The sequence below is a fragment of the Oncorhynchus gorbuscha genome, linkage group LG14 (genome assembly GCF_021184085.1).
Source record: "Oncorhynchus gorbuscha isolate QuinsamMale2020 ecotype Even-year linkage group LG14, OgorEven_v1.0, whole genome shotgun sequence".
In the NCBI taxonomy this organism is placed as follows: Eukaryota; Metazoa; Chordata; class Actinopteri; order Salmoniformes; family Salmonidae; genus Oncorhynchus; species Oncorhynchus gorbuscha.
The window spans coordinates 55,948,686-55,972,411 of NC_060186.1; the positions used below are offsets into that span (position 1 = coordinate 55,948,686).

Sequence of the window (23,726 nt, forward strand, 5' to 3'; positions counted from 1 at the left end):
TCGAGCATCTTTTAGTGACAAAATATTGCGCTAAAAACGGGCACGTCTTTTTATCCAAAAATGAAATACTGCCCCTAGAGTCTTAACCGGTTGTTTAAGAGGTTAACGCCTATTGTTAAAAACCGATGTCAAAGCTACCGTGCATACCTCTACATAACATGACGTAATGACGCCCACAATGTCTGTGTGGATCGAGCAGTCTGTGTGGATCGAGCAGTCACCAAGTCGAGCAGTCGTTTGAAAGAGTAAGAAAATGTCAGCGAGCCAACTCAAAAGTGAAATCCTTTTAAAGCCAAGATGATTGAATTCATTGCCCTCGACAATCGACTGTTCTATGTTGTGGGTGATGTTGACTTTTGCCGACTGGTGAAGCACCAATACAACCAGCCTGAAAACAATGACCGTAGTCATTTTCATCATTGATAAAAATAATTTAGGAATCCTTGTAAGTATTAGCTAAATTGCCACTTGTTGATCGGTTCATAAAAATAAATAGCTAGCCAGCTAATTTACCCAGTTGCTAACGTTATTAGTAGCCAGCTAGCTTCATCTGGCTCGTGAGGCTGGGCCTGGTTGTGTTGTGAAGCTAGCCACTATGAGGATTCGGCACAATAGTGGACTTTGTGGTTAGCATTACAATAAAAGTGGCAATTCTACTATTTGTATTCATTTGCATCACTGTCAATGACTGACAGTGATGCAAATGAATATAAATGTATGTATGGCATACTTTTATTTTGAAGGCTAACAGTAAAGTCCACTATTGTGCCTAATCTGAAATGTGGCTAGCTTCAAAATAGATGGGTCCGACCACCATTAATCAAATAAGAAATGTCTTATAAATTAGGGTTATTTTAATGATGACACCTAGCTATATAGCTAGCTAACTAGAGCACCTGAAACAGATTGTCGTTTTTTTGGGAAGAACATTGTTTGCATCCATGAGGAAGCTAGCTCTTTCTTTAAGACCAGCACTGTAGTTGCTTGAGACAACTTTACCAGCATCACAGCATATGTATCGATGAATTGTTGTGACATATGAGTGATAGTGTAATCAATGTGTAATGACTACGTAAAACGATTAAAGCCTTACATTATTGTGCTGTGCAGTCATATTCAGGTACTGATTGGTCAACAAGCTTATTTGACGTGTATCTATTGACACGCAAAGACCCAAACGGCATTCCATAGAAATTCTGGATGAGAATGAACAATGTAACAGCACAGCAAGTAAGTGAAATAAATAGGTTATCAGTAAAACATACTCAAAGTGGAGACATATGTAAATGCCAAAACTTTTTTTTGTGCGCGTGACCTTTTAAGTAGGGAAGTCAGTTGAGAACAAATTCTTATTTACAGTGATTGCCCGGATGCTGCTGGGCCAATTGTGCACCGCACTATGGGACTCCAAATCACAGCCAGATGTGATACAGCCTGGATTGGAACCAGTGACTGTAGTGATGCCTCTTGCGCTGAGATGCAGTGCCTTGGACCGCTGCGTCCGTGTGTGTAACTATTTAACTGTACTAGAATGTTTAAGGCTGCAAAAATCGTTCAATGTTGGTATTTTTGTCAAGGAAAATATAGAATATCGTTATCAGTCAAAAATGTTATATCGGTACGTCACTAGGTAATGTTTCCCCCTTCCCCCCCCCCCCCCTTAATGCTGCGCAAGGGTAAGTAGCCAAAAGTGTTTTCTTGAAGGACAAATTTATGTATGATCACATTAACATGTCTATCTCAAGATTAATGGCACCTTGACAATGGGGTGACAGAAGGGCATATCAAGGGGAGGATTCATGATATGCACGCATGACCTACAGTGGGGCAAAAAAGTATTTAGTCAGCCACCAATTGTGCAAGTTCTCCCACTTAAATTACAGGCTTCAACTTTTTAAGTGGGAGAACTTTTGGTGGCTCAATTGGTGGCTGACTAAATACTTTTTTGCCCCACTATATATACTTGTCGCTTTTCAATTGTCGCTTATACACGTCGGTGAATTACAAAATATTTTCGGTTCTAACGGGTCCTGTTTGCGACTGCATTACGCATTTTTATATTTGAGCGAGGGGTACCACCTGCGGACAGGCTCATCCCCTCAAACCCCAGAGGCAAGAGACAGTCCTGACATGGGAGTCCAAATACCATTGTATTTCCCCACTTTGGTTTACATTATCGTTCTTGTTTTTTTTGTTCATTTTTGGTTCATGATAAGCAGGCAGTTATGGTGCACAGGGTTTTTATTTATATCGATGCATCATTGGGAATATAAGGTCATAAGTCTCAATGTAAACGGACTGGGGAGTGACATCAAGAGAAGTAAGGTAATAGCAAAGATGAAACTGGAGAGAGGTGACATACTATTCTGGCAGGAAACTCACTTAACCACACCTGAACACGAGAAACTCAAGAAAATTGGATATAGGAATACTTTTTTCTTACAAAATGGGAAGAAGGGGAGTTGCAATCTTGATCCAAAATTCAGTTAATTTTGAGTTTGTCAGAAATGAAAGACCATAATGGAGTTTACCTTACTCTGATAGCAAACCAAGAAATACTCTATGGAGGTTTAATACAAGCATGCTGTGAGATCCAGCATTCAAGGAATCGGTAAAGACCGAATTGAACGTCTATCTGGAGAATAATGATAACGTTGAAGTATCTCCTGCTACATTGTAGGATGCAGCTATGGCAGTTATTAGAGGAAAGATTATAGCCACATCTCTGAAGAAAAGGATTAAAGCACAAACCGCTGAATTTACAGGAAACCTTAAACTTAGAACGGCCCCAGTCATTACAAAGACCCTCCTATTACGAGAGATTCAAGGGTAAAACAACAAATTGACCAGATTTATAGTGAAGAAGAGGAAAAAGCTCAGATTCCTGAAACAACGATATTATGAAGCAGGCTCAAAGGCAACGAAATTACTAGCATGGAGACTCAGGAAACAAGCACGGAATACCATTTTCAAAATAAGACCCCAAAACAAAGATTACATGTAAATTGGATGAAATACAGAATGCTTTTGAATCCTATTACACATCTGTACAAGCAACCAGAGAACGCAATGCACAGACAATAGTTTTATTTTTTTATTCTCTATCTCCCCTCAATTGGGGCAGAGCAAAATGATGACAAACTTCGGAAGTAACTACTGAAGAAATTATTAAAGCAATATCTAAAAGTAAACAAGTCTCCAGGCACTGATGGCTTCCATTTTTTTAATGGTTCAAAGCCTTCAGAGAACTAACACCTACTTAAGGCCTGGTTTTAACTGGACTATATCTGTAATCCCAAAAGAGGGTAAAGGTAAGAAGGAATGCAGTTCCTATAGACCAATTGCAATTCTTAACACGGGTTAGTAACTATATTCATCAATAATAGCCAAAAGAATGGAAGACGTAATCCCAGAATTGCTTGATGGGGATCAAACTGCTTTCATACGAAATAGACAGACACAATTTTTTCAAAATGGGATACACACAAGGCAATTCTTGTTCTTGTGGAAATATTGGTTAAAATATCCCCAATTCAATGGAATTGCAACCCTCTGCATGCACACTGCACTCATCCATCACATATACAGCTGATTCTCAAGATTTTGCCCATTTATATGTTATTGAGCCCACACTACTACACTGTCCGATCCAAGGACTACATGCTTTCTGGTAAGTTTTGATAACAATACTGGGTGGGGTGAATATATATATATATAAGACATTTTGTCTTCACTATTAAATAGTAGCCTACTGCAAAGTGTGTTTAAATTATTTCTAACTTGTTAACAATTTCTGCTAGTTAGTTTTTGTTAACGTGTGGGTTTTAGCTTGCTTGAGTTAGCTGAGTGTTAATTCACCTGTTTCCATACATGATTAATTTTAGAACATTTATCTTACAAATGAGTTAAATTAAATTGCTTGACTATGTATCTGTACATGAAATTGTATTTGTTTTTCACTGCAGCTAATGTAAAAGGATAAGCTGTGTACATTTGAAAATACTGTGCCAAATCATGTGTTGCATTCTTCAAAGATGCAGAATCGTCTGGCCAGGTGCATTAAGTTACCTCAGCGCTCACAACAAGCAACCTCTGACAAAAGACCCCGTACTTCTATTTGAGGTAAAAATGATGAATCCGACACCTTATTGGTGTCGGATTCGTAGCCTAGTGGTTAGAGCGTTGGACTAGTAACCAGAAGGTTGCGAGTTCAAACCCCCGAGCTGACAAGGTACAAATCTGTCGTTCTGCCCCTGAACAGGCAGTTAACCCACTGTTCCCAGGCCGTCATTGAAAATAAGAATCTGTTCTTAACTGACTTGCCTGGTTAAATAAATAAAAATTAAAAAAATTGGTAGCAACAGCTCATGGTCCTCCTGGAATCAGTTTTTCTTGACTCAATGGAAGAACGTAAAAAGAGAAATGCTAATGAATGTTTTGCTCAAGCTGTGTATGCAACTGGTTCACCTCTGCTCACAGGCGACGTGTATTGGAAGAGATTTCTGAATGTTCTTCGCCCAGCATACACTCCTCCAACCAGACATGCTTTATCTACTCATTTGTAATTAACTACATCGCCACCACTCAACCAGGGATACACAACCCTCCGATACACAACCCAACCATGCCGCACTGCTTAACACAGCGCGCATCAAACCTGCTTGCAGATGTAAGAGAAGAAATCCATACTGCCCTGCCCACTTCACGGTTGCTCCAATGCGCGCACTGTGTTAAGAAGCAGTGCGGCTTGGTTGGGTTGTGTATCGGAGGACGCATGACTTTCAACCTTCGTCTCTCCCGAGCCCGTACTGGAGTTGTAGCGATGAGACAAGATAGTAGCTACTAATAATTGGATACCACAAAATTGGGGAGAAAGGGGTAAAAAAAAAAAAATTTTTAAAGTGGATCCTCCTGGATGATGTATTTTGGGAGAGAGTAGTAAGCAGTCAAACTCCTGATACCAATAGCAGTAGCCATTACATGGATTGAGGGAGACAATGCCATCCTGTCTGATGTTCACTCTGCTTGCAGATGTAAGAGAAGAAATCTATACTGCCCTGCCCACTTCACGGTTGCTCCAAGCAGAGGAAATTGCAGTTCTGAAACGCATGAAGACTTCTGCCTGAAGCCCATGCACCCCGCAGTGTACATGTTGGACCCCAAGTATGCTGGTAAGAGCATCACTACCGTGTCTCGCCACCTTGGCCTGGATGAAGGAAAGTTTCTTGACAGTCTGGCAAAGTACACTTCCAAGCAAGGGCTTTGGGATGGAGATGCAATATGGCAGTCGTGCCAGCATATCTCATCAACCACCTGGTGGAAGGGACTTTGTGGATCTGAGGCTCTTTCCCCAGTTGCCTCATCCTCCAAATCCCACCAACATCAGCTGCCTCAGAGCGCAACTGGTCCTTGTTTGGGAACACACACCAAAGCATGCAACAGGCTGACCTACACATTTTTGTGTTTTTGAGCCTGAAAACAAGCCATCAAGGTTGGAAAATGATAGTGAAGGTGAGTCCTAAGTCTGTTCAAGAGCTGGACATTGAGGTCCAGGGAGAAGACATGGAAGCCCGAGAGGAAGACAACCAAAGCTTTAGTCTTGAAACTATAGTTTTACAGATGTATGTTGATGTTTTTGGGTGATGCGATAGATCATTGGACATTATTTAATAGTCCCTTTTGTTGTTCAGTGAAATCATGTGATGAGTCAACTCTTAAATTAAAGTTTTATTCGTAACAATTGTTTAATTTCTATTGGAAGGATTTAATCATTTGCAATTGTCTACTTATGATAAGGTGAAAGGTTTATGATTCTGTCTCCATATGTTATGGTAAATATATCAATGCACAAAACATTACATTTAAATTGTATTAATATTAATTTGCATATATTTCACATTCCCCAAAATGTGTAACCGTACCTCGAGCACCTCAAAAATGAATCCAAGTATTCACTAACGCATACAACTTGAAGTAAAAAACAACAACCTCTTTACTTGGGTATTCAATCCTCAAAGAAATATTCTACAAACTATATTAAAAAGAAATGGGAGGAGGAACTTGACATTGAAATAACTGATGAAACATGATTGAACATATTAGATTCTTTTACTTGTATTTTCTCTGTTCCTCAATAAAAACAAACTTTTTTGTGTACACACACACACACGCCTCTTCAAATTAGTGGATTTGGCTATTTCAGCCACAGTTTTGGGAAGGCCCTTTCCTGTTTCAACATGACAATGCCCTTGTGCACAAAGCGAGGTCCATACAGAAATGCTTTGAAGCGATTGGTGTGGAAGAACTTGACTGGCTTACAGAGCCTAGACCTCAAACCCATCGAACACCTTTGAGATGAATTGGAACGCTGACTACGAGCCAGGCCTAATTGCCCAACATCAGTGCCTGACCTCACTAATTCTCTTGTGGCTGAATGGACAAGTCCCCGCAGCAATGTTCCAACATCTAGTGGAAAGCCTTCCCAGAAGAGTATAGGCTGTTAAAGCAGGAAAGGGGGGGACCAACTCCATATTAATGCCCATAATTTTGGAATGAGATGTTCGACTAGCAGGTGTCCACAAACTTATTGGTCATGTAGAGTATTTTGCATCCCTCGTTTACTCCATGTTTTTCATTAATTTTGGCAGTTACCTGTTATCTGGCAGCTCGTTATTTACTCAAACAAATAATCTGGTGGGTTATGGTCCACAAAGGAGCATGCATGTTTAAAAATGTCCGGTCTTTGTTTTGGCCTTCTGAGCAGTTCACTGTTGGAACCTGGTCTTTTTACTCCAGGTGAAATGATACTTGATAGGTAGGTCAAAAACATTTAAAGGTGCGAAGTAGACTGTTAGTAGCTGCTAGATGGAGTGTGCAATGTAGTGCAGTGGGGAGGGAACTTGGAAGTCATTGGATGACAGCTCTGTCTCAGGAACCACATGTTATTTATTATCTTCAAAGATGTGCAGAAAATGTACATCTGAAATGTCTTGCCAGAGACCTCACAATATGATATTATCACCATACTTAGGTGTCAATATGATATGTATTGCATTTCTCATTATATTGTGGTTTTGATGTTCCAAACATATTCCTCAACGTGTGTCTGCTGCAGATGGATGAGAGAGCCTTGAGTTTTTTTTTTTATCAGTCACGGAAATAAGTGCAGAAAACAAATTGTCTCCCTATTTAAAGATGTACTATGCATGAATCGCTCTGCCATTTCCTGGTTACTAAAATTCAACTAGTTTGACAGAACAAGCACGTATAGTGTAGAGCATCATTGTACCATCTAAACCACTGAAATATGTTTTCAGCTGTTTAAAGCTGGTGTACAATACAAAGTAAAAGATGCAAAACTTAAGCATGGAAATGGCACACACAGAACAGATCTACCTCTTAGACTTGCTTTCAATGATAATGACAGCTCTATAACTCTCATTTCATTGTCAATTTGGTTGGTCGCACAGTTACACTACTGTTCAAAAGTTTGGGGTCATTTTGAAATTTTCCTTTAAGACATACATGAAATGAGTTGCAAAATTAATAGGAAATATAGTCGCCACATTGACAAGGTTATAAATAAGAATTGTGTCCTTCAAACTTTGCTTTCGTCAAAGAATCCTCCATCTGCAGCTATTACAGCCTTGCAGATCTTTTGGCATTCTAGTTGTCAATTTGTTAAGAGATTTCACCCCATGCTTCTTGAAGCACCTCCCAAAAGTTGTATTGGCTTGATTGGCACTTCTTACGTACCATATGGTCAAGCTTGCTCCCACAACAGCTCAATAGGGTTGAGAGCCGGTGACTGTGCTGGCCACTCCATTATAGACAGAATAACAGATGACTACTTCTTCCCTAAATAGTTATTGCATAGTTTGGAGCTGTGCTTTGGGTCATTGTCCTGTTGTAGTAGGACATTGGCTCCAATTAAGCACTGTCCACTAGGTATGGTGTTGCGAAATGGAGTGATAGACTTCCTCCTTCAAGATCCCGTTTACCCTGTACAAATCTCCCAGTTTACCACCACCAAAGCACCCCCAGACCATCACATTGCTTCCACCATGCTTGACAGATGGTGTCAAGCACTCCTCCAGCATCATTGAATTTTTTTCAAAAACTAGGATATGTTTGAGTAACCCCAAACATTTGAACGGTAGTGTACATATTGTAGTTTAAAGTGATGGGGAAAACAAGCTATTAATGGAAATTACTAATATAATATTAATATATATCGAATAATATTCCGATAGTCAAAATAATATCCGGATTTAATGTTACTGTATTGATACCCCCCATCACTAGAATGCACTTGGCATATGCTGTGCTAGACCAGCACCTGCTGTCTGAAGACAATACAGTATCAGAATGTGAACCTGCATTACCCCCTCTAGATCTTCTGTCAGTGCATTCAATAAGCTCTTCTCATGCCTTTTCATTTCACCCCGTTAAACAATGGTGCTATTTATTTTAATATCATTGGGTTGCAGTCAGGGGCAGGATTTCCAGAAACAAAGGATTCACACAAATAGAGCCCCTCGATGCTTGCTAACGGATATTTTTACAATGATATGAAAACTTGTTTTTTTTGCACTAATATGAATCATGGTATTGTGATCATAGTGTAGTTACTGTGCAATAGTATAATTATTAGGCCTACCAAAATAAAGCTGAAATTTCACTCATTCACCTGGGGTTAACTACCTGACCTAACCTGGGAACCATCTTGATTATAATTCCATTACGCGATACATGTGGCATTGCACAAAATATATATCCAGGGGATGATAATGAAGCAATATTTCCAGTGTTGAGATATATGGAGGGATAAGTGGGGTTAGCCATAACAAAGTAGAATGATTTGACAGCTGCTAAAGGGTCTGCATAGTTCTATGTCCCTGTGCTTTCAGTTACAGTAAGGGTCTTGTACTAACAAATACCAGAGGCTTGTTCAGGAGGATGCTACAAGACAGAAATAGGAACATGTAACATTTCATTTGCCGGTTATGTGTAGTAAAACTAATTATATTAACATTGTTAACGTTTTGTTAACAGTGATTTTGTAAGTGCTTTGTATAGTAAGTAACTTGGTGTTTTTGCGCATTAAGCACTGATTGCCATTTTGTCATTCTTGTTTCTTTGTCTGTAAATGTTGCTCTCACTACCTTTGTTAATATTTGCAGCACTAAGAATGTGTAATTTGCTGGATTTGAACTAGGATGCATTTCTTCCTTATCCGTCTGTCTTTTAACCTCCCAATAGGTAAACGGTGCTGGCTGAAACCTTCCCCAGCACTAGACCGCTCCTGATTTGAGTGAAGGGGACGAGAGTGACGCCTCCTTCTGTGGGACCACCTCAGAGGACAAAACCCCTCCCCCCATTCTTCCACGGGCCACCATGGGTGAAGTAGTCATTGTGAAGGAGGGATGGCTTCACAAACGAGGTAATACCTATACCCTCGATCTCCACCACCCTCTTACCTAAGGCTTTGGAAATCACACACAATGTAACATATATGTTGCCTCTGTCCTGCTTTGAAGTAAGTGTAGATTTTGTTGCTTTTTCTGGTTATGTTTGCATGGTTGTCAATTAGCCAACCTGTTGTCTCTTGAGATAAAAGGGCATATAAAGTCGTCCCTGCGTCACACCATTCTGAGATTGCTTCCGGTTTCAGCTCCATTCATCGATAACCAGGTCTACAATGCAAGTGATGCAATGTTTACTGTCTATAAGAATGTTTATGGCCCCTATGAATGTTTATGGTCCTTAAAAATGTGGTTCCTGACACTTAAGGCCTGTGAATACATCCTCATAACAAACCTGTTAGTGTACACACTAGTAGAGGTTATATCAGGGCATTTGTAAAAGCTGATGAGAAATGTTTTGTGTAAAACATTTGCCAATTTCTGGGGGGGGACACATCCATTTAACTTTAAAGCTGTGTTTTTCAACCTTTCTCTTGTTTTGGATTAGTCTTTGTGCAGATTGAACTCTGGGTCTCTGCTGTGACCCAGGCCATTCCATGTGCATATTTTCCTGTTCCGTCTGGAATTGGTGTGTTTTCCACTCGCACCTGCTTCTCCTTTGACCCTTTCCGTGTTCTATAAACAAAGAAATGGACACCCCCCACTTTATTAACTAACTGTTGCCAGGGTACGCTAGGGCTGGGCGATATGGCCAAAATATTATCACGGTATTTAAAAGAAATTAGATTTTCTTTTTTAAAATTCAATAATAAAAGTTGTACATTTTGCTTTGAGTAGTGACTGATCCCAGGGTGGCAACACATCCATTCTCAGTGATTTCAGTAAGTCTTTCTCCATTCTGATTGTTTTATACTGTTCAATTCAACTTCAAACAAAACACATTTCAGCACTTCCTGCACTCATTTGCGGTAGTGGAAAGAGTACCCAACTGTCATACTTGAATAAAAGTAAATATACATTAAAAGAAAATTACTCAAGTAAAAGTTAGTAACCCAGTAAAATACTACTTGAGTAGAAGTATTTGGTTTTATATATACTTATGTATCAAAATGATATGTAATTTATAAAATGTACTTAAGTATCAAAGGTAGAAGTAATTTCAAATTCCTTAAGCAAACCATTTTTAACATTTATTTACAGATGGCCAGGGGCACACTCATACAATTTACAAACAAAGCATTTGTGTTTAGTGAGTCCTCCAGATCAGGGGCAGTAGATGACCAGGGATGTTCTTTTGATAAGTGTGTGAATTGGATCATTTTCCTGTCCTGTTAAGCATTCAAAATGTAACTAGTACATTTGGGTGTCAGGGAAAATGCATGGAGTAAAAAGTACAGTATTTTCTTTAGAATGTAGTGAAGTAAAAGTAATCCAAATTAAAGTACAGATACCAAAAAACAATTTGAGTAGTACTTAAGTACTTTACACCACTGCTCAATTGAGAATTTCCATACTGCCGCCTAGGGCTGCATGATATGGACAAATCATCTAGGACTTATTTTTAACCAAATGTTGCAATTGCGATTTGACTTGCTAATTAGAGCAAAACTGTTGGAATCATTAAAATAGAATGACTAGTCTAATTCTATAGTTAGAATGTAATAGTGGGTACATTGAATACAGTGTTTGAGATGACAATGAATTAAAATGCCAGGGAGTTATTGTGAGGGTAGGAACTAAAGTGTTTCCTAGGGGACCCTATAAGCTTTGGTTGGCTACATTGCATGTTTTCTCTTAGCTACTTCATGTATCTAACATATTCTTGCTTTGCATATTCCTCTTTGATTTAGAAGATACTGTTGCACAAACAACAAGCTGATTTTAGGTCTACGCCATCACTGGTATTATCAGGCTGTATTAGCTAGCTGCGTTTGCTCTAACTCAGTACATTTATTAGCTAGCTAGCTATTAGCATCTCACAAGATTTAGGGCAACTTGCTAAGAAAAGTCATACTAGCTGTTTGCTGATGTAAGAAACATGAACTAATAATGTCATTTGTAGAACGCTAGTGGATTTATATTAAGACGCAAAGTGAAAACTGCATCGTTGTCATCAACATTGTTGCATGTTCTGCATTGACCATGCAGACTGAATGCAAGTGTCTCGTTGTTGAGGAACGTCAAATGCACTCCGTGAGTGACAAGGGGCGGGGCTAGGTCTGTGTGGTACGGAGAGAGATGACTCAAGTAGCTAAGTAAACTATAAAAATTGACATTTACATATGGCGTATCACATTCAACAAACCAAACATTCAAATACCGGTATAGAAGGTAAAGTAAAAACCCCAACCAGTCCCTGCATCAATACCGGTATATCATAACATATGGTGTACGCCGTTAAGCCTCAACATAGCTTTAACCACAGGGACGACCAGATTGCAACAATGAAAAACGTGTGTTTTCACACATGAAATCTTCTATGATAGCCTATACTGGATATAATATATTTTTACGGACTCTCCAATATGGTATTTTCTAGCAAATGGTGTTATTGGGTTGTGTACAACACCCAACTCAACCAGAGGCCAACTTTCTGGAAAAGCCAGGCGGTGCAATGGTGCAGGGATTAGGGTGTGGCTGAGGATGGCAGCAGCAAGATTCCTACTACACAAACTGTGGAAGCTGGACAGTCGGAGTTTGCAAGGCCATTGGGTTTTTACTGGAGAGTCCTACCCCCTCCCTCCCTCCAGCCTTGGCCAGTCAGACAGTCGGACAGTGTAGCGCCGTGGCTAGGAGTTTGAGGGTCATCCCAGTTCAGCTATGCAGACAGACCCCACCCAGAATGGCTCTGGGCCCTGATCAAAAGGAAGGCAGCCAGCGCTGGATTTGCGCCGCTTAATGTGGCGGGGAGCCTGTTTTGTCCACAAGGGATTTGGAGATGTTTTCTCTCTTGATGTGACCATGGTGACATCACCCACAGGAAACTATGAAGGCTGCAGAGTGGTTCTGTCAGGCATTTTCTGCTCAGGGTGGATTTTGCCCACCTGTCATTCAAACATCCTACAACAAATTTAGTTTAGCAGTGTTTCCCCAAGGATTTTTTTCAACAGTGGTGGCAAAGGAAGGGGAGGGGTAGTGGGTGTATCCAATAGCATGCCCTCCAACTGAAAGTTTAGTGGTCCTCTTGGCCGCTGAGACTAAATGTAGCTGTTTTAAAGTGAATTACTTGCAACTCTACTAGGCCTGACCCATTTTAGTAGATTTGGTGAATTGTTTGGTCGATAGGCTGTTGGTCGATCGAGATTCCTTTAGTCGAGCAGTAGCAATAAAAATAATTAATCATGGTGTACAAGAGACCTGTCCAATTATTGCATGTCTGAGTGTACTGATTAGAGGTCGACCGATTAATTGGAATTGCCGATTTTAAGTAGGGCCGATTTCAAGTTTTCATAACAATCGGAAATCTGTATTTGAGTGCCGTTTAAAAAAAAAAAAAAAACTTTTACATTTTTTAATACCTTTTATTTAACTAGGCAAGTCAGTTAAGAACACATTCTTATTTTCAATGACGGCCTAGGAACGGTGGGTTAACTGCCTCGATCAGGGGCAGAACGACAGATTTTCACTTTGTCAGCTCGGGGGATCCAATCTTGCAACCTTACAGTTAACTAGTCCAACGCAATAACGACCTGCCTCTCTCTCGTTGCACTCCACAAGGAGACTGTCTGTTACGCGAATGCAGTAAGCCATGGTAAGTTGCTAGCTAGCATTAAACTTATCTTATAAAAAAAAACAATCAATCATAATCACTAGTTAACTACACATGGTTGATGATATTACTAGATATAATCTAGCGTGTCCTTCGTTGCATATAATCTAATCTGACTGAGCATACATGTATCTGACTGAGCGGTTGTTGGCAGAAGCAGGCGTGTAAACATTAATTCAAACAACACTTTTGTGCGTTTTGCCAGCAGCTCTTCGATGTGCGTCAAGCATTGCGCTGTTTGACTTCAAGCCTATCAACATTATTTAAACCAAATTGAACATGTTTCATTATTTACTTGAGGCTAAATTGATTTTATTGATGTATTATATTAAGTTAAAATATAAGTGCCCATTCAGTATTGTTGTAATTGTCATTATTACAAATAAATAAAACAATCGGACGGTATCCGTATTCTGCTTTTTTGGTCCTCCAATAATCGGTATCGGCGTTGAAAAATCATAATCGGTCGACCTCTAGTACTGATCCATGGGGATGGCACAGTCCATCAGACATTTGCTACTGAAATTGTATGTGGTTATATTATATAAGAACAATGTTGCATCACAAATAAAAATATATATTTTACAAATGGGTTTTCTTCCACGTTGGATAGTGGTTGCTGTCTGCGGTTCTGAAACGCATCAGTGCGCTGTTGAATTGGCGCCTTTTCATAGACCATGTGCATAATAGTGAAGTTGACCAGCATATCGGTGTTGAGAACAATGGGGCGGAGGCAGCAGCAGAGTTAGATGAGACCACAGCCCTTGCCTTAATTGTTGAGTAAAAGTGAGGAGAGAGATGGGAAACCCCAATTTAATTAAGTCTTTAAATCATTAGCTTAACTGTTTATTAAATGTACTTTGCTTTATAAATAATATCTACAGAAATGACAACCTGCTTCTGTTGCCTGTTTGAGTGTTTAACAGTCTACTGATTCCATGAGTACCAGGCCTCATGTAACCAAAACAAGTACACAAATTCTGCTGTTTTGATATGCTGAAATAAAGGCTTCACAGTTTTTTCATTAGACCAGCCTCTGGTATTATTTTTTATTTAGTGTCTACACTGTTCCAAATGGTCAAATTATATATATAATAATAATAATGCCACTTTTTCCTTGATCTCCTTGTTATTATCATTATAATAAGTAATGTCATTATCATTAGTAGGCTTAGTATAGCAGCCTTGTATAATCACCATTGAGCTGTATGCTTAAGAGCGCATCCTGTTTAGTCTTAATACCGTAACTAACTTCGGCCTATATTTCAATTCTTAAATGGGCTACTGTATCAATCAATCATTTATTTGTTAATGTCATGACACAGCAAATGAGTCATTTATGATTTGAAATGCAGTAAAAGCATTTTAGTTTTAATTAAATAAAAGGGATGGTTGAATAATTAGTGTAAACAATAAATAGGCCTAAATCGTTCATTTCTCTAATTTGCTTAACGAATGTGACTGTTTTTAGTCTTTGCTGTAATAAAGGCGTTACCCCAAAAAAACATACTTTGTCCAAATGGTCAGAAAATGTATATTGTAATCTAACAGCACCTGTTTGGCACACATAATATGCGCACAGCGCTTGCCCCTTACTTTATTCTTGATCGCCAGTATTTTCCACAACTAGCCATTCATTCCACACATCTGTCTTCCCTCCTGAGCAACCAGTAAACATTCCCCCGTTTCCAGTTTGTCACATCCTCTCAATCCATTTTGCTGTTGTGTTACACTGGCCAGAGTTTACATGTGTCAGTAAAGAGAGCAAGGGTTGAGGAAATAGATCTTTTTTTTCTGAACAAATGAGGGATTTCGGTAAGAACTTTTCAGTCAGACTTGGCTGTAATTATGTTGCTGTAGTGGTCGCTACAGCAGGGAGGAGAGGGAGATGACGGGTGCTAGTCAGTCACTCAATGTTTATTTATTTTTTTGCGCAGCAAGTATGAGCCAGATCCAGTGCAACCAAATCATTTGTGGTCACACTCCATCTAGTAATTTGTCTTAATTATTTAATCAAACAGTTTGCTTAAAGGATCAGACAAGCTCAGTGCGTATAAACTCAGCAAAAAAAGACCCTTACCTTTTTCAGGACCCTGTCTTTTAAAAGATAATTTGTAAAAATCCAAATAACTTTACAGATCTTCATTGCAAATGGTTTAAACACTGTTTCCCATGCTTGTTCAATGAACCATAAACAATGAATAAACATGCACCTGTGGAACTGTTAAGACACTAACAGCTTAGACGGTAGGCAATTAACCTCTGGTACAAGTGGGACGTTAGCGTCCCACCTCGACAACAGCCAGTGAACTGTCAGGGCGCCAAATTCAAAACAGAAATCTCATAATTAAAATTCATCAAACATACAAGTATTATACACCATTTTAAAGAAACTTCTTGTAAATCCAACCACAGTGTCTGATTTCAAAAAGGCTTTACTGCGAAAGCACACCATGCGATTATGTTAGGTCAGCGCCTAGTCACAACCATACAGACATTTTCCAGCCAAGGAGAGGGCTTGCAAAAGTCAGAAATAGAAATTTAAATTAATCACTAAACTTTGATCTTCATCAGATAGCACTCAGGACTCCATGTTAGACAACAAATGTGTGTGTTGTTCGATAAAGTTAATCTTTATCCAAATACCTCAATTGAAATTGATGCGTTATGTTCAGAAATGTATTGTCTCAAACAAATATTTGGTGAAAGTGCAGAGCCACATCAATTTACAGAAATACTCATCATAAACATTGATCTACGATATAAGTGTTTAACATACGATTAAAGAAACTTCTCCTTAATGCAACTGCTGTGTCAGATTTCAAAAAGGCCGTACGGCAAAAGCACACTTTGCGATTATGTTAGGTCAGCGCCTAGCCACAAACCATACAGCCATTTTCCAGCCAAGGAGAGGTGTCGCAAGTAAAAAATTGCATTAAAATGAATCACTTACCTTTGATCTTCATATGATGGCAATCCCAGGTCTCCAAGTTAGACAAATGTTTGTTTTGTTCGATAAAATTAATCTTTATGTCCAAATACCTCCTTTTTGTTCGCCTTTAGTCCTGTAATCCAAATGCACAGTGCGTGGGCACTAAGTCCAGACAAAGTCAAAATAGTTCCATTACAGTTCGTAGAAACATGTCAAACAATGTATAGAATCAATCTTTAGGATTTTTTTGTAATAAATCTTCAATAATATTCCAACCAGACAATTCCTGTCTTTAGAAATGAAAAGGAACGGAGCTTGTGCGTGACTAAACTAAAGGCTTTCTGCTAGACCCCCAATTCAAACAGTTCTTATTTGCTCCCCCTTCACAGTAGAAGCGTGAAACATTCTAAAGACTGACATCTAGTAGAAGCCTTAGGAAGTGCAATCTGACCCCATAGACACAGTATATTGGAAAGGCAATCACTTGACAAACTACAAACCTCAGATTTCCCACTTCCTGGATGGATTTCTCAGGTTTTCACCTGCCATATTAGTTCTGTTATACTCCAACATTATTTTAACAATTTTGGAAACTTTAGTGTTTTCTATCCAAATCTACTAATTATATGCATATCCTAGCTTCTGGACCTGAGTAGCAGGCAGTTTAATTTGCATGCTTTTCATCCCAAATTTTGAATGCTTCCCCCTACCCTAGTGAAGTTAAGGTCACAGTTATGATAATTTAGGACACTGAAGAGTCCTTTCTACTGACTCTGAAAAACACCAAAAAGATGCCCAGGGTCCCTGCTCATCTGCAAAAACATGCCTTAGGCATGCTGCAAGAAGGCATGACGACTGCAGATGTGGCCAGGGCAATAAATTGCAATGTCCGTACTGTGAGACGCCTAAGCGCTATAGGGTGACAGGACGGACAGCTGATTGCCCTCGCAGTGGCAGACCACGTGTAACAACACCTGCACAGGATCTGAACATCACACCTGCGGGACAGGTACAGGATGGCAATAAAACTGCCCGTGTTACACCAGGAACGCACAATCTCTCCCTCCAGTGCTCAGTCTGTCCACGAGAGGCTGGACTGAGGGCTTGTAGGCCTGTTGTAAAAGACAGGTCCTCACCAGACATCACCGGCAACATCACCGATGGGCACAAACCCACCGTAGCTGTACCAGACAGAACTGGCAAAATGTGCTCTTCACTGACTAGTCACGGTTTTGTCTCACCGGTGGGTGATTGTCTGATTCATGTTAATCGTCGAAAGAATGAGCGGGATCGATTTGGAGGTGGAGGGTCCGTCATGGTCTGGGGCAGTGTCACAGCAACATTGCAGGCAATGACAACAAACTTAGTCCAATCTCAACGCTGTGTGTTACAGGGAAGACATCCACATGTGGTACCCTTCCTGCAGGCTCATGCTGACATGACCCTCCAGCACAACAATGCCACCAGCCATACTCCTAATTCTGTGTGTGATTTCCTGTAAGACAGCAATGTCAGTGTTCTGCCGTGGCCAGCGAAGAGTCCGGATCTCAATCCCATTGAGCACGTCTGGGACTTGTTGGATCGGAGGTTGAGAGCTAGGGCCATTAACCCCCAGAAATGTCCGGGAACTTGCAGGTGCCTTGGTGGAAGAGTGGGGTAACATCTCACAGCAAGAACTGGCAAATCTGTTGCAGTCCATGATGAGGAGATGCACTGCCGTACTTAATGCAGCTGGTGGCCAGATACTGTTTCTTTTGATTTTGACCCCCGCCCACCCTACCTTTGTTCAGAGACACGTCTGTAGAACTTGTTCAGTTTGTCTGTTAAATTTTATGTTCATGTTCATACAAATATTTACACGTTAAGTTTGCTGAATATAAACGCAGTTGACAGTGAGAGGACATTTATTTTGTTGCTGAGTTTAGTTGATTTGATTAAAACACATAGGATGTGTCTATATATTGAGAAAAGTGACCAATCGATTGGTCTAATAGAAAAGACTATTCGAGAGAATTTTTGTTGTAGGGCACAGCCTTAATTCTACACATTTTGGCATGAGGTGGAGAGAAAGGTGTGCAGTTTTAAAGCTATATTGTACAAAAATAGACACTCAACAAGATTTTACTTAGTCACAGTTCATAAAACGTATGTGCGCACTTTTTTTCAAAATAATGCCATGGAATTCTAAGCAAAACTTGTCTGTTAAAATAAACTAGTGTAGCCCACAGTCATATGGCATCATAGCCATATCCGGGCCTAACATAAGGACAACTCAGAGTATGCTATTCTGTTCTGAAATAGACTACATTTTCTTTATCACGTTTGTTTAGACCTGTCTAAATTAAATAATGGATTTATTAGACTTTTTAAAATGTAGATATTCCAAAAGGTCTGCATCATTGGCTTGTAGGCTAGGAGATGCTAAACATGTTTTATGCTAATTAACTGCTAATTAACTGTCGATTTACTGTGAGATCAGCGGTTATTTTCTTGACAATCACCGGCTGATAATTTCATGACCGCCACAGCCGTAGGCGTGGATCAGAAAACCAGTCAATATCTGCTGTGGCCACCATTTGCCCTATGCGGCATAACACCTCCATCGCATAGAGCTAATCAGGCTGTTGATTATGGAATGTTGTCCCACTCCTCTTCAATAGCTGTGCAAAGTTGCTAGATATTAACGGGAACTGGAACATGCTGTCGTGCATGCCGGTCCCAAGCATCCCAAAGATGCTCAATGGGTGACATGTCTGAGTATACAGGCCATGGAAGAACTGGTACATTTTCAGCTTCCAGGAATTGTGTACAGATCCTTGTGACATGGGGCTATGCATTATCATGCTGAAACATGAGGTGGATGAATGGCACGACAATGGGTCTCAGAAACTTGTCACTGTATATGTCTGCATTCAAATTGTCATTGATAAAATGCAATTGTGTTTGTTGTCTGTCGCTTATGCCTGCCCATACCATAACCCCACCGCCACCATGGGGCACTGTTCACAACTTTGACATCAGCAAACTGCTCGCCCACACGGTGCCATACATGTTTTCAGTGGTTGCGAGGCTGGTTGGACGTACTGCTGAATTCTCTAAAACGGCGGTTTATGGTAGAGAAATTAACATTACATTCTCTGGCAACCGATATGGTGGACATACCTGCAGTCAGCATGTCAATTGCACTCTCCCTGAACTTGAGGCATCTGTGGCATTGTGTTGTGACAAAACGGTACATTTTATAGTGGTCTTTTGTTGTCCCCAGCACAAGCTGCACCTTTGTAATGATCATGTTTAATCAGCTTTTTGATATGCCATACCTGTCAGGTGGCTGGATTATCCTGGAAAAGTAGAAATGCTCAAAAACATGGATGTAAAAAAATAAATAATAATAATTGTGCAACAAATTTGAGAGATTAGCTTTGCATATTGGGATATTTTATTTCATCTCCTGAAACATGGGACTAACACCTTATATTTTTGATAAGTGTAGTTTCCTGCAATTCTACATATTTTGCCATGGCTTATGCAGTGTTCTTATGTGACTGAAACATTATAGCAAAATCAATGGGGGGGCCCATGAAATTTGGAATTTTATTCTCCCCGACTGGCTACTTTTTTATTTTGGTTGTTAGTTCTCAAAGATTATCTTTATAATTGGATAGCTATCTTATTGGATAGCTACATTATCTTTTCTATATACTTTATCTGGTTTTAGTTTTCAGTTTACACTGAATCTTTTCCCATCTCTTGAATATATATTTCTTTAAATGATACAGTACCAGTCAAAGGTTTGGACATCTACTCATTCCAGGGTTTTTCTTTATTTGTATTATTTTCTACATTGTACAATAGTGAAGACATCACAACTATGAAATAACATATGGAATCATGTATTAACACTTGGCATTCTCTCAACCAGCTTCATGAGTTAGTCACCTGGAATGCATTTCAATTAACAGGTGTGCCTTAAGTGAATTTATGGGATTTCTTTCCTCCTTGTATTTGAACCAATCAGTTGTGTGGTGACATGTTAGGGTTGGAATACAGAAGAATCACTATTTGGTAAAAGACCAAGTCCATATTATTGCAAGAACGGCTCAAATAAGCAAAGAGGAACATTACTTTAAGACATGAAGGTCGGTAAATCTGGAACATTTCAACAACTTTGACAGTTTCTTCAAGTGTAGTTGAAAACCATCAAGCACTATGATGTAACCGGCTCTCATGAAGACTCCTACAGGAAAGGAAGACCCAGAGGTACCTCTAATGAACTTATCCTCTGCAGTAGTTAACTGCCGCCCAAATAAATACTTCAGAGTTCAAGTTAGATACATCAACTGTTTAGAGGAGACTGCGTGAATCAAGCTTCCATGGTAGAATTGCTGCAAAGAAACCACTACTAAAGGACACCGATAAGAAGACCTGTTTGGGCCAAGAAACGCAAGCAATGGACATTAGACCGGTGGAAATCTGTCCTTTTGGTCTGTGTCCAAATTTGAGATTTTGGTTCCAACCGCAGTGTCTTTGAGACGCAGAGTAGGTGAACAGACCATGTGTGATGGTGTCGGGGTGCTTTGCTGGTGACACTGTCTGATTTTTATTTAGAATTTAGGGCACACTTAACCAGCATGGTTACCACAGCATTCTGCAGTGATACACCATCACATCTGGTTTGGGCTTAGTCCCACTAATTTGTTTTTCAACAGGACAATGACCCAACACACCTCCAGGCTGTGTAAGGGCTATTTGACCAAGAAGGAGAGTGATGTAGTGCTGCATAAGATGACCTGGCTTCCACAATCCCCCGACCTCAACCCAATTGAGATGGTTTGGGATGAGATGGTTTGGGATGAGTTGGACAACGGAGTGAATAAAAAGCAGCCAACAAGACCTCAGCATATGTGGGAACTCCTTCAAGACTGTTGGAAAAACATTCCAGGTGAAGCTGTTTGATAGAACGGCAAGAGTGCAAAGCTGTCAAGGCAAATATTTTGATTTGACCATTTTTTTGGTTACTACATGTGTTATTTCATAGTTTGTCTTCATTATCATACAATATAGAAAAACCCTTGAATGAGTAGGTGTCCAAACTTTTGACTCTTACCGGATAATTTTTGGGGGACTGGTGCCCACGTCTTAGCAGCGGCAGCCTGGCGCTGCAAAATCAATATAGGGGAAACACTGAGGGTTATGCTCGTTAAAGCACTGAATGGCAGCCACCTAATTTAAACAGGCCAAGCATACCAGTCATGTCTCATCTGTATGGTTGACAACATGCGGAGCTGATTTGTATGTGCTGAAAATGAGGTGTATACATTTTGCCTGAATGACATGATTTTATGTCAAGTATCTTGGGTCCATTAAATAGGGCTGTATTTTAGTGTGAGGCAATTTAAGTACACAAGATTTAGTGGATGGTATTCAAAGGTGTTCTCTTATGGGATTGGTTCCATCACAGCAGACAGAGCGTGGACTTTACCACTATTCCAAGGATAATCAAAGCCACGGATGGCTGCTTGGATGACCTCCCTGTGATTCTTTTCGCGTTGAAACACGGCAGGGGCCTGAGCCAAGGAGTTAGTCACCCACTGGAAAAGCCTACTCTGAGGGAAAAACATCTGGATTCCCTGGAACGCATCCACCCTTCCCTTTAGCCAATCTCTCAACATGGCTAGGAGTCCTCCGATTCCAATCAAATGAGTCATACAAGATGAAGGAGAAACAAGATGGTTTGGATGTGACTCAAATCACCACTGGAAAGTTGTATTCTTATATCCCAGCTTCAGCCTAAATTCTGTTTGAGTATCCTGGCAGCTGGTTTGTCCCCGACATGGGACTAACCTCACGGCTAGTCTAAGTAGCCACACCCATGTTGCAGGCAGCTGACCACACCCTTTAGCCTACAGCTGTGTGGCTTGCGATGGTGTGCCACTCTTGCCTGATCAAAGCATTCCATTTGTGAATGTTGCAGAGATGGATACACCAGGATCTGTCTGTAGAGATTGGCAGTTAGTTGGGGGAGGGTGGCCATGGTGGTCAGCCAGGCCATCCAGTACCTTCCTTACCAAAAACCTCAGACCCAGTGTGGTTGAACACACTGTGGAGTGAGTTGAGGAATCTTGAGGAGTGGTTGTAAGGCTGAGACGTACTTGTGTTGAGAGGAGCAAACACCACTTACATGTGGATGAGAAATGTACAGCACTAACTCAGCACACGTGTACATTTGATTACTGTGCCACCTTGTGTTAACAAGGCCTAGCATAAGGCTCATAGATGCTTGCAAATGGGACCACTGACCAGAATACTACTGGACCACTGTTGCCTGTGCTTGTGTTTGAATGGAAAAGACCAGAGACAGCTGACATCTGACTGCTGTTTTGACCCACTTGTCTTAGTCTAGACAGGAAGTGTGCGGGTCTACCCACATTCATTCTGCTCACAAGCAATTTTCATGCAATACTATTTTCAGAGTGATATTAACAAAGTGTAAGCACACTATGCATACATAGATGATTGATTGCTTTGCCAATAAAGGTACTTGTTTAATTTGCTGCTTTTGTAGCTATCTACATGCATACAACGCTATAGTTTACACGTGTTCGACTCCTCTTTTAGAAGAGACTACCTAAGACAACCAGACGGGCGGGAGGAAGTGGATTCTTATTATAAGCCACAGACAGTTCCTTTTGAAACCACATCCTCCTAACCCAGGCTGCAATGTGGCATCTCTTATCTGCCCTGTCACTGTACCACTGGGCTTAGCCACTGGCTTCCTGCCTGCTTGGGTAGCTATAAATTATTTATTCATTATTAGTTTTAATCTCAATTGCTTACTGGGTCTCTCTCCTTTAACCTCGAATGCATTGTTCTGCCACTAGGGTGGAGGCAGATGTATGTAGTGTTGCAAAGGTAGAGTATATTACTGCTAACTCTAATTTTATCATGACATTTAGTGGCCTTTTGGGTACTTCAGATAATCACATGTCTATCTCTGGCCCTCTGTGGCCTTATCACATGTAAAATAAATATATCAAATAAGATTTTAAAAATAGAATGACAAAGCTGTAAAACATTATCCTAAATATAAACCATCAACTTAGTGAATAGCTTTGCTGTTTTAATATGAGGGTTTCAGCATGAAATGCACTTGGTTTAAAAACATGTAATTGTAAATGCTTTGGTGCCAAACTGGTGGCAGTTGTGGGAAAAAGTAAATAGTTGGAAGTTAATTCAAAATAATGCTATTGTTGATTCGATGCTTTTTACATTTTCTCTTGAATCATCATATGTAAACAAATGAATACATTTGTATAAAGGTTCAAATATAAATTACCAGTTAATTACCGAAAGATTTGGTAAATTACCTGAAGTTTAGGCCTAGGTGTTTGTGAGTCTAGACAGGAACCATACAACAATTAATATATAGAGATAGATTGTCTTTATAGACAGGTTGGTTATTAAGCAAATAAAATGACACGTGCGCAACTGAGGCAAAACAGACTGGGATGGCTTGAATTGTTGACAACGTATTTCGTCAATGTTTATTGAAAACATTACATTTGCACAATGTCTCTCAAATCAATCGCTACAGTTGTTG

General features: G+C 40.0%; 1 protein-coding gene across 2 annotated transcripts in view; it reads left to right on the plus strand.

The window, feature by feature from the left end:
- Window positions 1-23,726, plus strand: part of LOC123995162 (RAC-alpha serine/threonine-protein kinase-like) — an 85,859-nt gene that overhangs the window by 47,799 nt on the left and 14,334 nt on the right. For both annotated transcript variants that reach the window (XM_046298566.1, XM_046298565.1), the window contains exon 2: window positions 9,262-9,442. In XM_046298566.1, the coding sequence (XP_046154522.1) occupies window positions 9,397-9,442 (46 nt within the window). In that variant the 5' untranslated portion in view covers window positions 9,262-9,396. The remainder of the gene's footprint in view (window positions 1-9,261; window positions 9,443-23,726) is intronic.